The sequence below is a fragment of the Cygnus olor genome, chromosome 5 (assembly GCF_009769625.2).
Source record: "Cygnus olor isolate bCygOlo1 chromosome 5, bCygOlo1.pri.v2, whole genome shotgun sequence".
Lineage (NCBI taxonomy): Eukaryota > Metazoa > Chordata > Aves > Anseriformes > Anatidae > Cygnus > Cygnus olor.
The window spans coordinates 57,056,392-57,079,001 of record NC_049173.1 but is presented as its reverse complement, the minus strand read 5'-3'; the positions used below and the strand labels follow the sequence as shown (position 1 = coordinate 57,079,001).

Sequence of the window (22,610 nt, the reverse complement as noted above, 5' to 3'; positions counted from 1 at the left end):
TCTCTCTGTAGATACAGGTAGCAAGCACAAAACGCCACGTGCTCATAAAAAAAGTGAACCCCGACACTACAGAGTTACATTTTCAGCAGCTGCAAAGTCTGCAAATTTCCAGCCACGAGTGTTCCTTACTCCTCTGGCTCAGCTAGTTAGAGGCTGTCCAAGAAACACAACACACATACCCAAATATAAGCCACTCGCATAGACCATCTTTTATACCCTATCCCGTGTTTCAAAGAAGCTGTGGTATGATTGACAAGCTGTTGAATTTCACAACATGTTCACAAAATGAAGAAAGCGCAATCCTTGAGGAGACACAGAATCTCACCTCATTAAATTCCTTAGTGAGACCACTCCGTGGCTGTCTACTCACTGCTCCAGTGTGTTTAAGTCAATATACATCCTTTCACACATTTGAAAGATTGGGAAAAAATAAAATATAAATGTTTTCCTTTTTCTCTATTAAAGGTTATAAAATTAAAATAGCTGTAGCTATGCTGTGTGAACCACCAAGAATACCCTTTGAAAGACAGATTTCAGTTTCAGTGTTTGTGCAGGTAAAACAACCATGTGCAAACTAACGGAGTATTTAACTTGCAACTTTTCCTTCCTGGTCTCGCTAATAAATATTTCCCTAATCTTCTCTACATAAAATAAAAGGGATATTACTATTTCACAGAATATACCAATAGATTTTTTCCCACTCTGGAAAACACATATGGAGCCTGGAATTTAACTGCAGCTCCAAGTGCTCCAGGCTTCTCTGAGAACACGAACTGTAGAGTTCTCCTGCTCAAATTCTCAGCTGTCACCGTGCTTGCTAGAAGTTCCACCTCAAATGGGATGCTCCTTTTGCAGTCAATGGACATGGGCTGTAGTGTTGGGTTTTGGGGTCTTTCTGTTGTTTGCTGCAACCACCTGCTTTTCCTGAAGCTGAGCACCTGGAATAATAGTTCCCATATTCAAGCAGACAAATCAAAGCCAGTCAACAGCTCAGCAGCAACAAAGTGAGACTTTGTTGGTACTGTGGATTTAATGCACAACCCAAGGCATGGTGTGGCAGCGCAAGACGGTACTTACTCAGTATACCTGTCCAGCACCGCCCTTGATTTCAGTATAACACGCCTGCCAAGCCTTACAGCTAAACTGCAGGCAACATTCAAGGAGCAACAACTCATCTGGTCTTCCTCCCCACCAGACCCCTGCAGTGGAGGCGCTCGCCTGGCCTCCCATCTCCAACTCTAAGGAGCTGAGGGAGACAAAAGCTAAACACAAAATGCTCCCGTAAATAACCTGCACAGCAAATCAGCCATGTGCATCCCACCAAGGTACTGGGAGTTTACCCTTTCCCAGACTCCGCACTGCATTCAGGACTCAACACTGTCTGCTGAGCAAACAGATGTTTAACCTCCACAGTACTGCTCGGATGTGGAAGTTGCAAAATTTCCCGGAGACAGAACTGTTCACTAATACTCTACAGGCAGCTACCAAAACTGAGAAATGGTTCAAGTAAAATTGCTTCTTAGGCTTTTTTTTTTTTTTTTGGCTACTTTGTATTTTAAAATACATTAAAAAAATAGTTTAAAAAGTGGTAAATTTAGTCAAATCCTGCCTTGGCAAGGCTATCAACTCTGTCCTCCAAGTTCCAGTTCTCTCAAATGAATTCACTTCCAGTGACAAGTGCAGCCAGCATCCTCAGTGGTTTATTGTTTTTCTTTTTAAAAGGTGCAGCCTGGTACATGAATGCTTACACAGTGCATGTTATAAATCCTACCTCATGTTTCAGAAAAGAAAGGCTCCAAGTTCCCAGCCCTTCAGTGGCATATTATTGCAGCCAAGAGCTTAGTCTTTGAGCTACTGCAGCAGTAACCTTTCCCCCTGACATTTCCCACTGTACTGTGTAATGACACTGTGGTAAATATGCCAAAAGCTGAAAACACATTTTGTACAGCTCCAAGTTTTTACTAATCCTTGGGAAATGTATGGAATGCAGCAGCAGCTGGTATCTGGGACAAAAATATATATATAAATCTAGTGCAGCTTGTAAAGTTATTGCTATAAAAAATATGCCCTCACGTAAAATCTTCCATTTCATTTGAAACTGTTAATAGTCTGTCTGAACTCAAATTTTTACCTAGTCTGAAAGTATTTTCTTATATGTACACATGCAGTATATTGACGTACCCACCGTGAACATGGAAAACAAACGGTTCTTTCACTCTCTCTCTCTCTCTCCGCAGTCCTTGATTTCTTAGATGTCTCTAGACCCCCGACCATTTACAGAGCTTTCCAAACGAGCACGCTGTCTTTGCAGCCTTTCTTGATGCCCAGTGCCCTATACTGGTACCTTGCTATGGAAGCCTTGCTCTGTTAAATGGAGCAGAAGGGCTACTTCATCCCTGATGCAGGCTAGGTTTCCCTTTGGGCTGCCCTGATCTCAAGCCCGTCTGCCGACACAGGCAGCACTCGGTCTACGAGCACTACCAACCCCAGACAGGTGGTTATTTCCCTACCTTGCACTCCGACACCCGCCAAGCTGCAGCACCTTACAGCAAACCCTGGCACAAAGACAGCGGATGCTTTAGAAATACGAAGGAAATGGACTGGGGAGGGCAGCTGGGCTCAGGTGCTTTTGTTATATTGCTGCTGGAGACTGAGAAGTAGGCTAAGTGAACTAGTTGCCCAGCACATTAAAGCATTTTTTTAAATGTTTTTACCATTTCTCCTATCTGTGAGGGTCATTTAGAGCTGTAACCCTCATCCTTCAACACTCCTAGAGTTGGCCCCTGGTTGGTGCCATCAGCAAATTCAGCGCAGCTCTTCCGCTCCATCGCAGTCAGTGATGAGAGCAAGGAATAGCACTGCATAAAGCACAGAGCTTCGCGAAATCTACCGTGACATATCATTCTAGCTTGATGGTAAACCATTACAGCTACTCTGATTATCTTTTACATAGGCCACATCTCCTCGGCATACTCATGCAAATTTCATGTGCAAGTATCAAATGCTTTATTCTAAGAACATGAATATGACCACTGCATTTAATACTAAATATCCTAAAGAAAATGATGAAAATCAATCCATGCGAAAACAAACTTGCATATTTAGAGCATACAACAAACCAATGCCTTCACAGCACTGCCCAAACCTTTCAAAATATTAGAAAGGAATAATCTCCATCAACAGAAGCAAGTGGAAAAGGTTTTTAGAGCCACACTAAAATAAAGCGATTCATTTGCAGCGATAAAGCCACAGAAAATAGGGAGAAACTTGCATGATTTAAGTATCAGCTCGAGGCAGTGTGCATAATAAACGCATTTACTATTAGCAAAGGGGAAATTGGCTGACAGTCACATTGGCTTTCTACAGCTGACTGCCAGATGATTGTTTTTATCAGGTACATTTAATGAATTGAAAAGAGTAGGTTATATGGCAACTTTCATTTAATGACTTTTAGCATAGAGTTTTGTACAGTCTTTTTAATATTTACACTTTATATACTACTAATTTTTTTTTTTTTCCCCAGAGATATCATAGGGTTTAACTCAAATATATTGGTGCTAGTTCTAACCCTTCTGGTAGCTGCAACAGATCTTGGATCTTGGGTCTAATTTCTATCATTTATGTCTGACATAGGCATGAACTACTTTTAAATGATGCATATATGCCTGAAAAACAATGAAGGACTTCCTTTCCTGATGGGTCCCAGAGACCATCACAGCGACTTAAGTACAACACTAGTAATTTCAACAGGAGGAGGAGAGAGACAAGTCAACACTAAAAGCAGCAATATTTATGAAGATTTCCTTCTCCTCAGCCCCACGTGAGAAAGTTATACGCTCTCCAATATTTACAATTTGACAAATTAGCAGGTTCACAGTTCTTTGGGAAAGGGACAGGAAAGCATACATAATAAAACTAAAAAAGATCCTGTGATGCTAAGATATTCACGTTCTTCTACTTAAGAATATTAAAAAGAAAGATTGTGTGCTTCACAGAAAATGTTATTCTTCCATACACTGAACACCATGAACATTATTCCCATTTTTATCCACATCCCCCCCTACAGCTTGAGAATCTATCTAAAAGCTGCACTAAGCAAGGATCGAGCTCTTTGCCAGTATTTCTTGGTGGTAAATGATCCCGCTCATGTTCCTTATTATTTTATCATGTCAGTATAGCATGTTTTTTTTCCACGATGTAACCACAGTTAATATAGTTTCCATTGTACTCCGGCAGAAATTTAAGAACGTAAGCTCTAAAACCTGAGAGAGCAAGAAAGATAGCAGCGAGTCATTAGTGTTTGGACAGCCTTAGTTCTCACCCGCACAGCACAGATACAGTTGCCATATTAAAAATCTCTGTGTAGCTGAATGATTCCCAAGGGATAAAAACAAAGGTCTTGTAGAGTTATTTCACATCTTTATTGACCAATTGCATTACAATTAATAAAAACCCAGATCTAGGTGCTTTTCAAAGTGGAAAGAATGACCTGCTTTTGAAAGAAGTAGTCATCACATCTTCCAACTTCAGAATAATAATTTTAGGGAAAAAAAAAAAATATATCATTTCTTGATCATACCAGGTTAGCCACAGAAAGACTCTACATCAGAAGTCTGCACAAAATGAGAAGATGGCCTTTGCCCAATTTCTGCAGACAGCGTGCACTCACCAACAAAGACTTGGAATTAATTATTCAGCGTTTACGTTGTGCTACAGAAAGTATTAATTGGCAAGCTTAGAATCTTTTATTGGGGAATAAATGAAAGAGAATGACATTTTTCATTCATATACTTGTTTTCAGAGTAAAACAAATATATATATATGTATTTTAAGTATTTAGCACTCTAAAAGTGAATGGATTGGAAAATCTGGATTTTTTTCTGATTAAAACTATTGAATTTAGTCAGAGTTATTTTCCCTTCCATTTTAGACCCACAGTAATGGATACTCAATGTAAAAAAAAAATCAAACACTGGTAATTACTTGGAGTTGTGTGGTATAATGCACTCAAAAAATTTTCTCTTTTATATAAATTGGGAAAAAAAAAGCAACCTAGTAGACATCTGTTTCTAACAACCTTTCTCAAAAGACAATAACTTTATATCCCTGTTGAAAATGTGTCTCAGAAATAACTGGTTTGAGAGTTTCCAGGAATGAATGGTTACTTTTAGAAAAAGCTTCATCAGAAAGTTTTGTCTTTTTCCCAGAGAAGAAAGACATGCAAAATAGTTATTGAAACTGATCTGCAGTAAAACTAAATGACAGGGAAAAAAAAAAAAAAAAAAGATTTCACTGGCACAATTGCCACCTTCTGCAAAAAATACAAATCTTTTAGGAACGAAGACATCACCATTTCAGAAAATGTATTTTATACATGTCTGATGAACTCAGGCACCACTGACACATGCATACGAGCTAGAGGACTGTATGGATACGTCTGTATTTAGGTAGCACTGCAGCCACAGGCAGTATGGATGCCCACAGTGCACAAGCTTGCCTGCAAGCTGTTGTATTTGTGCTTCTCAAAGTGCACGACTTAACTCTGCTAGCAATTACAGCTCTGAAATTGCCAAAGCCACAAATCGCTGAAGCAAAGCAACTAATAACCAGCTGAAACACTGAAATTAAAATTCTGGAAGGTTGCACTGTTATGAGCCACATGGCAAAATAAACAAGGACTGAAAAACAAAGCACAGACCTGGAGTCTGCATCCTCTGGTTTTGACTGCCTGTGTCAGTGTGCTGTTCTCTCCAGCAGTTCAGCAGTGACAGCTGTCACACAAATGAGGGAAAAAAAAAGGAGCAGAGGCACTCTGGAAACCACTACTTCAGGAGATGGAAGGTGTTCACCATGAGTGAACAAACTATCGGGAGTTTCTGCCTTTTAAAGCTTTTTACTGCTTTTAAGAAACTTTCCTGATTTGTAACCTATTGCTTTCAGACATTTTGTCTAAATAGGCATTTCAGTGTTTGTTGTGGGACATCCTCATTTCTGCTGTACTGCACCCTTGCCATGTCAACCCAATGCAATTACTTAGCACACGTATACGGCAGCCTAGCTCACAGGGGCAGTTCTCGTTAATTATTACTATAGGATATATTCAAATGAACAAACTCTTTTAGTAACAAACAAACAAACAAACAAACATTTTAACTTCTTTCTCTTAAGAAGTTATCTATCAGGGCCCCATAGAAAAACTGAAAACACCAATGACAGTGTTAATATCCCGATTCAAACTTTAGTGGAATCAGATACATATTCAGTATTATATTACCACATTTTAAAGGACCATTGCTGTCTGAGGCCTTTAACCTAACCTAGGTTTTAACCTAGGCCAGGCTGAAAAAAGCCTCAGTGTACACACACAGCGGACTTTGCATACCACACTGATAAGGTCTGGCACTGTTTCTAAAAGGGTACTCCTGACATACTGCCATGGAGTTATTATAGTCACTTCCATCATGCAGTGAAGGTACAACCTACTCTTTTTTCTGGTTTGACACACGCTTGACATCTAATTTTTTGGAAAAGAAATTACAACAAGAATCACCATAAAAGCAACATGAAATGCAAATAACCACTTAAAATAAAAAAAAAAGAAAAAAAGAAAAAAAAAAAGAAAAAAGCCACAGCTGTGATAATGTCAGCAGTGAAGGTTAACCTCTAACTACAGCAGTCTGGTGAGCTTGCTCTTGTATTTGCTGAACCAGTATGCAGGGCTGGCATTTCATGTCATCTGTAATGCTATGCTGCTGGGATATGATTAGCTACTTAAGAGCATGTAATTTGCAGTGGTGTAACTGCACTGACCAGAAGGAAGCTGATTCTAAACTTATCCTGATACACAATGAGAAACAGGTCTCAAACAGCCAAGAAGCAAATTCACATCCTTTATAACTTCAGCCTTCTTTGCAAACGAAACCTGAGAAACGCTGGAAGAAGCAATCCATTGTAATGCGCCAGATCTTTTCTGGGAATCTGAGAAAGAGCAGAATGACACTACAACACAAAGCCAAAGTTAATGCAGGCCCTTACTTAGTGCAACTTCCATAAACATATTTACTCAGATCTACCATGGAAAATAGAATTTGCAAAGCATTGCACAAAGAACAAAAAGTATCATTAGTGTTTATTTTATCTGGACTGCTCCACTAGAGAACAGCAGCAGCAGAGGGGAGAAGTGGCCTCCAAAACAAGCATCGTATTTAGATCCTGAGAGTAAGCTCAGTGTAAACATGTGCGTGAGAAGCCAAATCATACCCAGTTAAGGCTTCATAATGGAGGGAAAAAAGAAGCATTATATATCTGAATTCCCAAAATTACAGTTATTGATCCCTTTGCTAATAAACTTAGCCAGAGATCTAAACTAATTTGTCTGGACATTAATTAGAGCAACAATTGATTTTCATTGATCCCCCCAAAGGCTATAAAATGTCCGTTAACTTCCACACCATCTTCATTTTTCCAAATACAAGTTCTCACTAGCTGAGAAATCAAATGTAGTTTCCCTATATGAGGTTTGCATCTTCATCATGTTCATTCTGGGAATTATGCCCAAGCCTCCTAAATAGTAAACAGTGTAGTTTGTTCTTGCCAAGGCAAAAGTAGACATATACGTTTATATCAATCACCAGAGGAAAAAAGTTCCACTCTGAACTACTAGACATCTGTTACATGATCCACTGAAATGAATGGAAATACTACTCATAACTGAAGTTTTAAGATAGATGTAAAAGGCTGAATCTAAATAACTGGCTTCTGTTTAGGAAAATGGGTGCTAGGAGCTAAGGAAGATTTGACTGGCAGAAATTGGGAAAGATAATGGGCCCCTTGAGCTGTCCCTAAGTGCCAAACAAAACTCAGAAGTGGGTGATACTTAGGGCCTTATGCTTTCCCATTTATAATCTTTCAGGAAAAAAACAAAACAAAACAAAACCTTTCTCCTTTCTTTGTTAGAAAAAAACACATCAAAAAAAGAAGCATAAACCAACCCCAGACTTTCCTTTTGCTGAGCTCTGCTGGAACCGATAGCTGGATCTGAATTTCACACCATCAGCCTGCCTATACTTTCTTTTACTAAAATAATACCCTATTTTAATGGATACAGTCTTAGCTCTGAATACTGATCCACAGCTTTCTGCAACAGCAGAACTCACAGGAACACTGTCAAGGGCAACTGCAGAAATCTTGCAAGTTTTCACACGTTTCATGCCCACAGTATGAAAGACTGCCGAAGAAAGAAGAAATGATAATGTGCATCATGGCAAACCTGGTGATTTTATAATCATTCCCTCAAAATGGTGAATGATGTGTCGTGGGTCACCATTGCTTGTATGGTCAGTGTTTCACTGCCAGTTGCACAAATTGCTTCTTTTCCAAAGGACGGTCAACTACTGCAGGAAGAATCAGACACAGAGCAAACACAGCCTGAACTTCAGCACAAGACACTGGTATGCTATGTGGTTACTTTTTAACAGAAGGCCATGGAAAGGGAAAAATATTTCAGTTATAACTCCCTTGCAATTCTAAAGATTTCTTCTAAAAATAAAGCTTTAAATAATTTGAAGACCGCCGACATATGCTTTATCACAGATCAATGGTGCTGCACAAGCCTCATTTTAAGACCCCCAAAACTATCTGAAAGGAAGTGTCTTTTAGGAAAGTAAACACAGACCAAGCAGCTGAACGCTGCTCTCCCTGCAATTGACCCAGGACACAGCAGTCACGGGTGGCTGCTCCTGGCCTGTAGTCCACAGGTTAGAAGAGAGGAAAGGGCAAAAAACATGTTCCCAAGAGTGGCTGTGCTTGCTTGAGCTGGGCGGACTTGGTCCTCATGCAAGGACCCTCTAGATGGGGCTGGCAGCGTCAGACCACCTGCATTTGAAACCTGTGTCACAGATGCGGTTTGAACTCCTACCTGGTAAAAACAAATCTTCTCGCATTTCTGCTCTGGCTGCTTCAGAGAAGCATCGTTTTTTCAACCACTCAGCTTCATATTCGCTTGTGTGTTCATCGGGCCACGTAATAGATATCTTATAAAATAAAAAGAAAGGTCATTTTAGAAAAAAAAACAAAACAAAACAAAAAACACACCATGTAGACCAAACAAACAAACAAACAAAAAAAAAACAACTAAAAACTCAAACCTTAGAAATTACAAATATTGCAATATTTCAATCAGTAATATCACAGCTCAGGCTTCCTTGCAGTGTAACTGCAAACAATTAATGAAATCCCAATCTGAACACCACCCAAATTCTGATACCATTTATAGATGGTTATTTTCACATAAGCACATGACCTAATTTGCTATTTTGTGCGGGCTGCTGTCACTGTGTGTGCTTTGCTTAGCAGAGAGTGGGGAATCACAGAACCTGGCACACGCCACTGAGGAGAGCACTTTATCACCAACTCAGAAGAGAGCAAAAATATCTTCCAAAACACTGACAGCTGTCAAAACAGAAAAAGGACAAGACAGACAGATGTAAAAAATGTTAGGAGACAAATAATTTCCCTAGTTTTGACATGTTTTCCCCCTTTCAAATAAATGTATTTTTTTCAATTCCTGAAAAAAAAGGAAAGAAAGTGTAAAGCTTTCCTTGCCATGAACCAAAGAGCTCAGCGCAGCACACACACCCCATGGAATTCTCTCATCTGCTGTGTAGGCTTCGATCCCCATTTCACAAAATTCTGGCCGTTCATGTTATGGTAAAACACCAGCATTAGTTTATGATTAGCGTTGTGCTTCCAGTGTACACAGAAGCAGGCAATCCCTCTACTATCAGTACATTTGCTCATTCAAAGGATGAATTTACACAGCGTTACTTTTGGTAACGAACCATCAACTTGGGATCCTAAATAAACACAGCACCTTGTCTTGCAGATGAGCCACGTCCTGCCCGGGCTGTTACAGGGCTGATTGCCCTGTCTTTAACATGTTTTAAACCTCTTTAACTGCAAAATGAAGGAAGTGAGTTTGCACATCAAGGGAGCTATGTACTGCTTGTAAATAAGCATATAAAATCTAGATAATATACTAGGCATTTACATATGTCAGGAAAGATTAAAATTTACAGCAAGGGCAGTTCCTCTCCCCTCTTGCCCAATAACCTCTCTTTTTCGTGACCAAACATTAACGTAGATGGATAGACACAGATACAGACACTAGGCCAGCACTGAATATTGGGTTCAACTTCAGTTTGAGTGTTTGCTCTAAAATGAAGTCTTTCGCACATTGGAAGGTAAGGTATCAGCTAGTACACTGATATCTTTGTTATGAATTAAGATTATCATCACTTTCCCATTTGTTTTTCTAATTTGCAAGTCACTTATAGAATAAAGAGAAAAAAAACAGATGTTAACGCAAAATTAGAAGCGTGGGGAATGCCTACATTTTCTTTTCAACATCTGATAATGAGGAAACATTTAAAAAAGAACAATTATGTTCTAGAAACTGTTTTTGTGCCCGATGCATCACATTTATAAAGTAGTTTCATATACATTGGGAAGACCCAACTTGCCCAAATTACTCCCATTAGATCCTTGGGTTATTCTTAAAAGCTGTGCAAATCCACGCTATTGATCGTGGATAAAAGAATTACAGTTACAGCATATCCTGGGGTTATCTCCAACTTGCAGATTAACGAGTATCGTTAAACATGTTTCCCTAGAAGCACAATCAGTGCTTCTTCGAGTACCTTTTTTCCGTCTGTCAGAGTGACTTCCTTTGCCACGATGTCAACATCGAGTTCCTCGAAGAGCAGCCTGCGTGCCTTGGCCGAGCGCAGGAAGCAGTCGGGGCACTGGCAGTTGTCTCTCAGCCAGACGCACGGGTAGCGGCTCTCGCTCCCATCCTCCCACTGCACGTGGACGAGGTGCTCCGCGTCCGGAGCCTCCACCTTCTGTATTGCTGTGCTCATGTCGCTGGTGTGGGCCCCTCGCGCTGTCCCCTGCCAGTGGCACGGCAGTAGGGTGGCTGCGGCGAGCACACGCCTGCCCTGGAGCACGGAGTGGACTTTGGTCCCCCGCAGGATGTGAGCTGCCAGCCTCCACATCGTGGCCTCTGTGACACCCCCGGACAGAGAGCTCCTACAACAGGGTGAAGAGCAGTTTGTTACCGAAGGAGTAACTGTAACAGAAAGAGCATGTTAAGATGGCTCTCCCCACCTGCCTTCTACCTCAACATTTAGGAACGTTCATTATCCTGTTTATGTTTTTTTGAGGCACGGAGGGTGCATTCGGACCCGTCTATTCAGAAAGTCCTGGGATCAGCAGAGCTTCACTTTGATTCACCATCTTGTTCATCTTTAGTTCCTGCAGTCAGTTCAATACTTACTGCATAAATTGGCTCTTTATAAAAGACACTTTGAGATGAGCTCCACAAATCAAACGTAGGTGCTGCTACCAATCATGCTGAAAAGCTAAGGCTCTAAAGTGCACATACCTTAATTCCTGCTCTCAACACTATAGAAAAGCGAACTCTGCATCCATTTCCTTGGAGGGAAAAGCTTTGGAAATACGACTCGAGCTACGGCAGAGTTCTGCAAGAGCTCATTTCTCCTTGCACAGGCAGCCTGCTTTCTATAAGTAGACTGGATTATTTAAAGCTAATTGAATATTTAAAGTTAGCTGTATGCTGTACTGAAGAAAGATGACGCATCCAAACCTTAAATTACAAGAGAAGTTCTGATCTAATGTTTTTCTTATTCAGAAAAGCACTTGGCCTCCCCTCAAATCAATAAAACATCACATTTGTTTTTAATAGACTGTTTAATCATTTTGAAGTTTGTGTATTTATTTCCCATGTGTTCAGTGTTTTTTTCTGTTGTTTTTGTTCTTCCACTCAGAGGGCAAAATATTGATGCCCTGTCAGGACCAAAGCCTCCCCACTTGTCTTTGCACAGGGAAAACCTCATTAACATCAGTATTTTGACACACTAAAACCTACAGAAGTTGTCAGAAGGTTTTTGATTTTTTTCCTTTCCTCTCTATAAGTTAGAATTATGCTGTATAGGGCCCCAGGGTCTCCTTTTGTTTTTATTTCATTTGATTGAGTACAGCAAAGCAGAATATTGATTTCTACTTTCTTTTGTCTGGGCATAGCAGTCCCATCAGAACCCATTAATTACCAACTTTCACTTGCAGTTCAGCCTGAGGAACAGCTTTCTGCACACAGACTCTAATCTGTTTTATCCAAAAATGGGTTCATCTCCAGACATATCTTTCCTTTTATACACACACACACATATATGCACACACACATACCTATGTAAATACATACACATATATCTCTACCTTAATTTCAAAGCACAAGTCAAGTACAGCAATTTTCCTGTTGACTGTAAAAATATTTACACCAGGGGACTGGCTGCAGTTTCCTTCTGAAACGTCTTGCACAAAGTTTTATTATGTATGACTGCAAAGCCAGGGTATGTTTTAGGTTTCTTAACGCACAACAATTGGATACTTATCCTAATCTCTTCGAAACAAAAGACAAGTACTGGAACACAATGAATGTTTCCAATGTAGTGAAACTTTAGAAGAGCTGGTTTCCAAGCAAGTAGTAACACCTCTGCTTTAACATATTGTAAACTTCTGCGGCATCTGTACTGGTTACATAGTAGTTCTGTTCAAGGCAGTGGATTATTTGATGACAATGGATGAGAACCAAAAGCACACTTAATTAACCAACATACTGTTTAGGTGGAATCAGGACCATTTAGATGCAGGAGTGCAAGCCACAAAACCACTGCCTACTTGCTTAGGTAACTCCGAGGCTGTCGCTACTTGCCCATCTGCATACTAAGTCACCTGAATCCCCCAAAAGCTACCACTATCCACTTCCAAAGACAGCACAACTTGACAGATCTGGGTATCCTCACAAACACCTCTTATCCAGTTTATCTAAGATGGGTGAAGGGGAAGCTGCCCCTTGCAAGGCACAGTTGTGTAAGCACAATCATCAAACGCCTGACATCACGACTACCGAATTCAGCCCAAAGCATTGCACTCATGGCCACTTCAATTTAAGAACAAGGTTAGAAAGCATACAAGCAACCTAAACGGTAGGATCAATTTATTCCACCTGTCTTCCAGGGTAGAAATTATCCAAGCGCAGAGCACTCTTCCCAGAACCAACCACTCAGCCAGCCCAGCTCCTCATCTCTGAGGATCACAGACGACACATCTCTGTGCACTACATGTACGGAGGCATTCCTTTACGCATCTGGTTAGGACAAGACCGGGAGAACCAGATTTGATTTTCGAAGTTCAAGGCCACCAGGAAGCTCCTCTGGCTTACCAGGGAAAATTCTGAGAACTAGATCTTTTTGGTTATGTAAAACATCCACCTAATTAGATCATTATGTGCTTTGCCTATAATGTATTTCATACATTTGGTATATCAAGCCATCCAGTTGTTCAGATAAACTTTCGTGCACAATTTTCTCATTTTAATTAACGTGGCTTGCCAAATAACTTTATTATTCGCATACTTATTGTTTAACTCCACAACCTGTTAAATCACTTTCATCATTAGAGTCTTAATGAAAAAAGTAATTAAGCCTTTAATTTCTGCATGCCCTTCAGGGAACATTCATCACCAAGTCCGCAGTCCTATTTGAAGTCTGACAGATTCAAAGGCTGTCTAGGCTTCTCGTATTTTACCATTCAGGTAAGAAATCTGAACTTGCTCCTAAGAGGCCCCTTGTAGTACTTCTGGTACTAGAAAACCATGTCAGAATATTTTCTATGACAAGAAATTAAGGTAAGTTTACTGTCTTCCTGTCACAGATGTTGTTCAACTGGTATTTGTTCACACGGTAATGATAACTCAGTCACACAAAACCTATCTCAAGCAGAATTTCGTCTAAGTCAGTGACAGAAAGCTTCGTAAATGCTTTGGAACAAAGGTCAACCTCAAAAATCAGATGCAACCAATCCTGCCAGACACAATTTCTAGATTAAAAACAAATAGATAAATAACCAGATCTTCTGGAAGTTACACATAATTTATGTTACAATGGGGAAGGCTGTAAGCCAAAGGGGAATTTCCAACTTTGCTTAGATGTGAGAAGCATGGCACGGTGGTGTTCATCTTGCCTCACTTCAGACATGTACCAGTCACCTACACTCAAACATCGCAGGAGCCATCTGCAACACCCATAACTAACAGGCACATTTAGGTCACAATTCACCTGACCTTTGCAGAAACCTGCTTCAGGATGAGACAAACTGAACTCTTTTTTCTCTCCACCAGCTACAAGAAGAGCCCCAGCAGTTAGCTCTGACACGGATGTTACACTGTCGGTGTTTACACTCTGCAAGACGTTTCATGGCGGTAATTTTATGATGAACTGGTGCTCCTGTTCCCAGACCACTGTTTCTGTATACAACTCACTATGCACAACACTGCTGGGAGAATCGTGGATGGTAGCAGCCCTAAACTTTACTGCCATGCAGAGCAAGCCTCCACTGCTGTCAGTAGCACCCCCGTTCCAAGCGACGTCAGGTTTTGGCATCGTAGGTCTAACCTATTGTGAACCACAAAGTGCTCTCTTGAAATACTTCCAGTCCTAACAGCCAGACACTGAATAGCCAGCCTCTGCACCCCAGAGAGAGGGGAGGATCTCTTTCACAGACTGCAGCAGAAGCCTTCTATACGCTTCGGGTAGGAAACAATTGCACCGCACGCTTTGCGGGATTAATAAAAATCACAGTATGTGGGTTTTTTAATATACAGATCTATTTTGTCTACTATTACTGTGCCCCAAGACTCCAAGCCTATTCAGATTTTTCGTTTATGATGTCTATTTACTGAAGTGAGTAGACTTGCACCCAAATGACACTACTGTTAATTAGGAGAGAATCAGGCCCTTTGGATCCAGTGTTAGGTTGGTAGGTATGCGAGAGGAAGCCATGCAAACTATTATAGCAGAAGATTTCCCTTGTGGTGAAGTTAAGCGTTCACTTTTAAAATATACAACAGTGTTTGCATTACAACTTCTGTTTCTGTCTTCATTGTAAAGCAAGCGTTCGGGTTAACCACCTACTGAGAGAAACCTTGTAACAATAAAAAGGCTGTTTATTGTTTTCCTCGAGTTAGTCATATCATTGTGTCATTATTAAAATGAAAACCCAGATGACAATGATTAAAAATATCTGCTACAGCCCTCTAGACGTTTTTCTTCTCAGACATACAAATCAAATAGTTCTGGAAGTCTAGTTTTTGTCCCATATGTTGTTTCTCAGAAAAATATTCCCCCCTCAGCAGTTTTTTTTTTTTTTGTTTCTTTTTTTTACTGTTAGCATCAGTGGGGTGCTAGAGCATTCTGGGTCGAGTTGTACACAGCAGCAAGCTGGCATGCCTTCACCAGACCACTCTGGATGTGAAGCAGTTCCCAGCCACCCGGGGTTTGTCACGATGTCACCACTCACCCTGGTGCTCCGTGCCCCCTCGCCCTCACTTGCTCCATGGGTCTGCTTGCTCAGCTGCTGCTCCCAGCCTGCCAGGGCAGGAGGATAGCTCCAGCTCCCAGCTCTGGCCAGAATGACAGCCCAGCCTCCCTCCCGGAGCAATGAGTGACACAGCATGTGAAGCTGGGGCAAAATATTCTTCCAACAGCACCGGCAAGGCTCTAGCTGCCACACGAACAAGAAAGCCCTGCCTGCTGGCTCTTCCTATTTCCAGTGTGCTGCAAGGAGAGGCATCCACGGACTGGGTGGATGCGTCTGCAAACTGTGTGTTGTTCCTAAGTGATTCTTCTTTACACTGAGCACATACAGGACATTAAGGTGAGTTCTCCACAGGACGGTAAAGAGCTCAGAACTGTTCATAGTGATGTCTTCAGAAAATCCCGCTATCGTTCACTTAAAAGTACCACACAAAAGCTACCTGCCGCCTTCCCACTTACTAACACAAAGACAGCGCTGCTTCGCTGATCGGTGTATCTACAAACGGTGTCACTGAGCTGTGAGTTTCCAGCCCTGATCAGTGACTGGCACAGCCGTAACTATGGGGTTACACTCCTGTGTTCCTAATAACTAAGACACAGTCCTAAATGCTAGAGAATTACTACATTAGGTCCTAAAAACCTTGGAGTCCAAGACACGCAGGGAGCTGCTGGTAAAGAAAAACAAATCCAAATGCCTGGTGCCAGGCCACCGCAGAGAAGGGAAAAACACATCTCATATTCTAACAGGCTATTGAACATGCTTCATGGATTCAGTCACATAGCATATGGATTCTGCTAACAAGTTCAGTGTAGTTTTTCGATTTATTGACAACTGTTTAAAGGTTTTTCCTTTTTTTTTTTTTTTTTTCCTCCATCAATAAAAGTAGGATGCTAATCTCAGACTAATGCAGGCTAAATTACAAGCAAGAGTCCCAGGAGTTTTCATCCCCTTTCCCCCTCAAACTTTCCAGGCAGACACTTATCCATGTGGTGCTATTTTACACTTGAAATTGCATTCTGTACTAAATGAGAAGCAGAACTCACTGGTTTGCCTAAAGTTGTTATCAGCATGCTCATAACCACAGTCAAATTGAAAAGCAAATAACTCAGAAAAATGCAAAGCAAGTTCTCTGCACCCCAGCTCTCTGCGTGTCTCGTCTCTGGGCTACTATCTTCATGACCCTCGAAGGCACCATACGTAACTCTGCTCTCAGTTACCATTCATCGGATTTTCATAGCTTAAAACAAATGCTACCAAGAGCTTTTATGAGTCCCACTGTCTCATGCGCGCACACAGTCCCAGGCCCAAGGTTTTCCTGTTCACAGTGCTCGATATTCGCTTGCCCGCCTCAGCACCACGAAGGGGCAGCCTGCTTGCTGCCAGGCGATTAGGACGGGAGGTGAGCACCACCACCTGGAGGCCGCGCTTCCAGCCTTCCCCAGCCCTCCAGCTAATGCTCGCTGCTGTCTTTCCCCCAAATCCCCCTCCTTCACTCTCCTCAAGCCTCCCCCCAGCTGACATCGCCCGCTCGCCTGCCGGCTGGGATCAGCGACACGTTCGTTAGCAGTACCTGCACGATTACGGACGCCGCCAGGAGGGGTCCCCTCACCTCAGAGCGGCCGCCCCCGGCCACGCTGCAGCCCCCGAGCTCCCCCTCGGCGGTACGAACCAGCCCGGGGCACCCCCGGCACCGGCCCCGCAGGCACCCGGCCCGGCCCCGGCCCCCCCGGCTGCGGCGGGGCGCGGAGGGCGCAGGCCCGGCCCCGGGGAGGGCCCCGCGCCTGCCGGCCGGCGCCTGGCGGCGGCTCGGGGAGGCAGGCAGGGGTAGGGGAAGGGGCAGCGGCAGGCCCCAGCGGGCCCAAACGCGGTCTCTGGGTTCCCGGTTTGCGTTTGACGGAGGCGGGATGTTTTTAAAAGGCGTCTGGGCTGGATGCGAGGACAAAGCCGGGGAAAAGCTGTCGTTTCCCGAGCCTTCTTCTCCCGTGGGGTTAACAAACGCTCCCCAGGCATTTCAAACTCAAGTGTCTTGATGGGAAGAGGGATAAACAGTGGGATAGATCAGACTAAGAAACCTCTTTGGACCAGAGGAACAAAGCAAGGACCTGGGAGAAAATACACCTGAGGGTGTCCTTGCTGTCTTCACCAGGTGTGAAGAGCCGTGTGCCCTTAGAAGCAAAAGGAGAAAGAAAAGTGAGAAAAACAAACAAAAATACACGTCAAGACCCTGGGCTCTTTATGCCAGATCTCAACTATGGTAAATATCACTGAATATGAAAGATGGTACTTGGCAAGATTACTGGGCCTGTGGCCAAACACTGCCTATGCTGTGGCATAAAATGTCCCCGCTGTTACAGATGGAGTGGCCTTGCCTGTATCCTCTGAGTTCATGGTGCAGATGATTTTAGAGTCAGACAAATCTTGTGAGCAGTAAGCTTCAGGCAGATGAGCTTCCTGGGAATAAATTTTAAAATAGCAATTACATATCCTCATTATTTAGTGCCACATACCTTCTGGATGGCAAATATGTTAATGCAGTATTTATTTGAACAATGCGTTTCATGTGGCTGAAGGGAGGGAGGTTCTAACAGACAGAAATAAGGCTCATGTGTTGCTGTGTCCCAACAGTGGGATATAGCACCTACCTGGCTTTCAGATGGGGAGTCCCACGCTGGTTTTCAAGTTTTCATCTTGTACTGTACCGGGATCCCCACCTTCTTCAGCGGGCACAAGCTGGCTACGTGTCTGAACTAAAAAGGAAAAGAAAAACCTTTACTGTCTTGGGTAATGAGCAATTCCTTGCAAGGGGCACAGCTACGCCAGACATACTGGTCCTCCTGGGTACTCGGTGTCCCTGCTGTGGTGTGCAAAGCACCTAGAAAAGTGCTGATGCTTCGGTATAACCCATGCAGGGAAAACCTTCGACACAAAGGTTGTCTAAGCAGACAGCAGAACATTCACAAAGATGAAACGTTGGCGAGTTGGATGGAAATAAGCGCACACACTCAAGTGAAAGTATTAAATGACTGTTTAGAGACTCTCTCTCTCAGCATTTTGGCAGTTAAAAAGGCTAAGACGTCTGCAACTTATAGGAAATCAAATATTTTTGTTGGTGGTTATCATTCAACATCTTCAATAAAAAAAATCTTCGTGTGCCAAAGCAGTGCTTTAACGCATGGAGTTCATTGGATGTGTTCCTTTATTTTAAGGCAACAGTGGTAGGTTTACTTGCTTTAAAATTAATGCCCAAATCCATTTTCCACCTTTCTTTTACATTCTTGCCTTACTTTTCTCCTATTTTTCTCTAAGGAATACATACGTTCTTGGTTGTCTTGGCTGTCTTCCTGCCTTTTTTTTTTTTTAATGAGTTTCTAGTGTATACCCTTTTATTTTTGTTACCATTTAGATTATGCTATTTGAAACTAGGAGGTTGAAAATTCTAAATGATTTTTAGGATTTGGTACATTGGATGTCTGGCAGATAATTGGGCACATTTAGTATATACTGTTTAAAAAATGCTTTAGTTATTTATTCCAGAATTTTCATGCCTCTCTATTAAAACAGAACAAACAAAACCCAGAGAATTCCATACCTGCAGATATTTTATAAATGTTGTAAGAGTATGTACCTTTTTCCCTGTGTCAATCACCAATCTGCAAGTACTAGCACTTAGGAAAGGGCATCGTGCTCATGCAGAATGTAGATTGTAGCTCCAGAAGCCCTGGTTTTTGATGTGCTGACCCTGTGCTGTTGGCCTTGCCACCTATTTCATTAACACTATGTTTCTCAAGTATTTTTTCTTCTTTGTTGTCTTTGTGCATACCCTATTAAACGCATACTAGCTGATAAAAAACATTTTATATTTTGTATGCTTATAATTAATTTTGTAAGTGTTCTTATTTTTACTTAGTAACAGAAGTGTTTTAAATCAAGTTATATCTAAATAATATATTTAGGGGTTTTTAATGAGCAAAATCTATTATTGACATAAACTAAGCATATAAGTATCCATATATATGCCCATCAGGCTCAAAAAAATCAAACCGAAACAACAACAAAAACACATAGCAGAAATATTGTTGAGACTTTAGGAAGAAAGGCTATACATAGACCAAAAATGGCAAATTTTTCAAGCCAGAAGGGGAATGTTTTGAGATATTATAAGCATAATAAGGAGGGTGTGAGAACTGAAATGGTCACAAGTCTCATTCTGTAACAGGAACACTCCAAGGTGTTTGCAAGACCTGGTCTCTATTTTTATAAGAAGCGTTACATAATATCTAAGTGGAAAAGTATCCTATCCAGTGGAAATAAAAACAAACTGCCTTCAAGATTACATAATAAGTCAGCAAAATATGACTCATTAGTGTTGTGCTTTTATTTGCTGAGTATCTATAAAATAAAGAATTTTAAAAGTGTGTCAGAAGTACTATGCAGTGAAAATCTGGAGCTTATTTATTTTGCAGTACACTTTTTTCCCGTCACAATATCATTTTACAGAATCCTGTAGTACAAGATTAGTTTACTTACTCCCTTTGGGTTTTACTCTGCCTCGATCATTCATATGGGGAACTATGATGTGGGGGGGTAATGCTGTCGTTTCCATATGACTAGTAGTCTATGCAGTAAGTTAGTGCCAAATAAATTTAAGGTTGGCAGCAATTAGGAGGTAATGGGTATTGCAAAACATAGTCACAGGCTAACATGCAAACAGCATAAGAAGCAGAATGTCCTTAGAAAGCAAACCCCAATTTTTGCCCAATGAATACGTTACCCGGACACAACAGTAAAAGCCTATGAACTAGACCAGTGTTCCCAGCTGAGTGAGACATACCGACAATAATGGTGGTTTTCTGGTCCTGTCAGCTTCAGCTCTGCACATGTGCTGAGGAGATGCAAGGAGCAACTCAGAGCAGGCCTGAGACATCACAGGAAGTCTTCAGGAGCAGGAAGGCCGTAGTGGAAAAGCCCCAGCAGGGGCAAGCAGCAGCAGGAGCCTGGGACATGTGCAGGAGGACAGAGGCAGCAGCAGCAGCCCAAGGGTATTGGTGCTCAGGCATTAACTCTCTCACAAGCACCTCTATGCGGCAGGGCAGGCTGAAGTGGAGCTTAGAAATGTAGAAGTTAAATTCAATATTAAATTAAATTCAATAAGACTATATAAGTAAGTAAATACCACTCAGCCTGCACATGGTTGTGGAACCAGACACAACGGAAAGGTCATTAGGGTAGGAGCTATAAATCAATGTATATGTAGCACAGGGGGATGCTGCCTGGCCTTTTGAAATCCCTAATTGCCACAAAACTAAAAACGTCAGAAACAAAAACTGGCCCTAGTCACAAATTAGCTTCTAGGGTAAATGAGCAGAGGGTGAACTGCAGTTCATTCTTGATGCACGTGGGCAGGTTTATCCCCCTGCACTCGTATTTGTGCACAGAAAGAGCGTGGAGTGACTAGGCCAGGAAATCATGACCATAGGGAGAAAACTGCATCTCAGTTTCTTACGAGCGAGACAAAGCTTTTCTTAGAAGGTTAGGTCAGACTGGACAAGTACAGGTTAGCACCTATAGAGCTATGAGGATGAGAGAGTGCCTGTGAGTTGCAGAGGTGAGGGACCAGGACGGTAATAACACAGGAGAGAAGTGAAGAGCTGCAGCTAGGTTTTGCTTTGGGGATAGAAGTGTCTCCTCTGGAAGTTATTTGTACTGTTATCTACTTCGCTGGTTCACTCCTCATAATCCAGCCCGTTCTGAAGCGCCTGGCATCTCCATGGACAGGGAAAGCACATTCACTCTGATTCTAATTCAGAGAAATATGGAAAACAGAAAAGAAGTCCTTTGACTCTACTGAAATCCTGAACAGAGTCCACGGGACTAACATTGTGTTTTGTAAGGAAAAGCTAGCTTAGTTCTCCTCCTTCCTCAGGGAGAAAAAAAACAAACAAACAAAAAACAAACAAACAAAAAAACTGGCTGACATTTGTTCATTCACTGAGATCTACCTAGGGTTACTCTTAAATTAGAGGCTATACAAGGTATTATGTAAAATTACAAAACTAAGTGTCCTCGCTTCTGTGTTGTCCCAATTACAAATGAGTATATACTTTGTTGTGTCTGTTAGCATCAGGAGTTAAAAAGCTTTGTAAATACTTTGTAAGGACGTACTAAAGTAGGAAAATAATTTGCAGGTTATTTAAAGTATTCATTCATATTACTGTGAATTTTAATACAAATCACTGTTAAATCACATTAAATTAGAAACAAAGTCATATTCATAAAAAAAAAAAAAAGGACAAAGCCTGCTGTTAAAAGTTGGTTGTTTTGGAATAACCAAAGAACTGTCAACAAAGAAAGTGTATGGGGAGGATTTCTTTCTTTATCATTACCCAGGTAGAGGCATAAGAAGATAAATTTAAGTCAAATAGCTGAGAATCTAAGACCAAAGGCTTATTCATGGCCCGCTGAAGTAACTCCCTTGGACCTAACTCTAAACTGAAAATCCTGGTCACATTATTTTTGAGAAGAGATGATAAGTAGACAGGAGAAAAAAAAAAAAGATTTTGCAATTTGGACAATCTGTATATAGTAAAGCCTCTATTATTTACAGTAAAAATAATTTATGTTGGTAACTGCTTTTGCAGTGAAATGTTTGCAGCATGGAAAAAGTATGGAAAATATGATGCGAGCACATAGCTTTTTTGGTCATCCTGCACTTGCTGATTATCTGGTACTGGATAATGAATCGCCCACTAAGCCAACCTTCTCCAGGGACGACTTCTTTCCCCAAAGAAAGTTCACAAATGAACAATTGCTGTTTCATAGAGAGTTTCTAAGTATTCAGAAGAGGTATGCATGCAGCCTAAGCAAGGCTGTCATCTGAGAAAATACGATACGTTTGGCATCGTCTTTTCTTATGAAAGAATATTAATGGTATGTTGGAGACAGTCAGCAATACCTCCCCAAGGTAAGGCAGTTCTCGAGGACGAATGACTCCACAAGCCATGAATGACTCTTTCCAAGCCACATCATTAAAAATGTAATGATTATGGAGACCATATGTTTTTCTTGTTACAGAATTAGTCATTAAATTGTGCCTTTTCCAGTTGTAAACTGATCTTGTAGGCAGGACGACAACTTTATGAAGAAAATAAAATAATCAC

At 41.5% G+C, this 22,610-nt stretch overlaps 1 protein-coding gene across 2 annotated transcripts in view; it reads right to left on the bottom strand.

Annotated features, from left to right (window-relative positions):
* BBOX1 (gamma-butyrobetaine hydroxylase 1) overlaps positions 1-17,220 on the bottom strand; it is a 40,272-nt gene extending 23,052 nt beyond the window's left edge. Inside the window, exons 1-3 of one of the 2 annotated variants that reach the window (XM_040557393.1) lie at positions 17,024-17,220; positions 10,698-11,088; positions 8,918-9,032 (exon numbers count right to left, since the gene is read on the bottom strand). In XM_040557393.1, the coding sequence (XP_040413327.1) occupies positions 8,918-9,032; positions 10,698-11,054 (472 nt within the window). In that variant the 5' untranslated portion in view covers positions 11,055-11,088; positions 17,024-17,220. The remainder of the gene's footprint in view (positions 1-8,917; positions 9,033-10,697; positions 11,089-17,023) is intronic. The other variant, XM_040557394.1, reaches the window with a different exon arrangement.
* Positions 17,221-22,610: the final 5,390 nt, after the last annotated feature.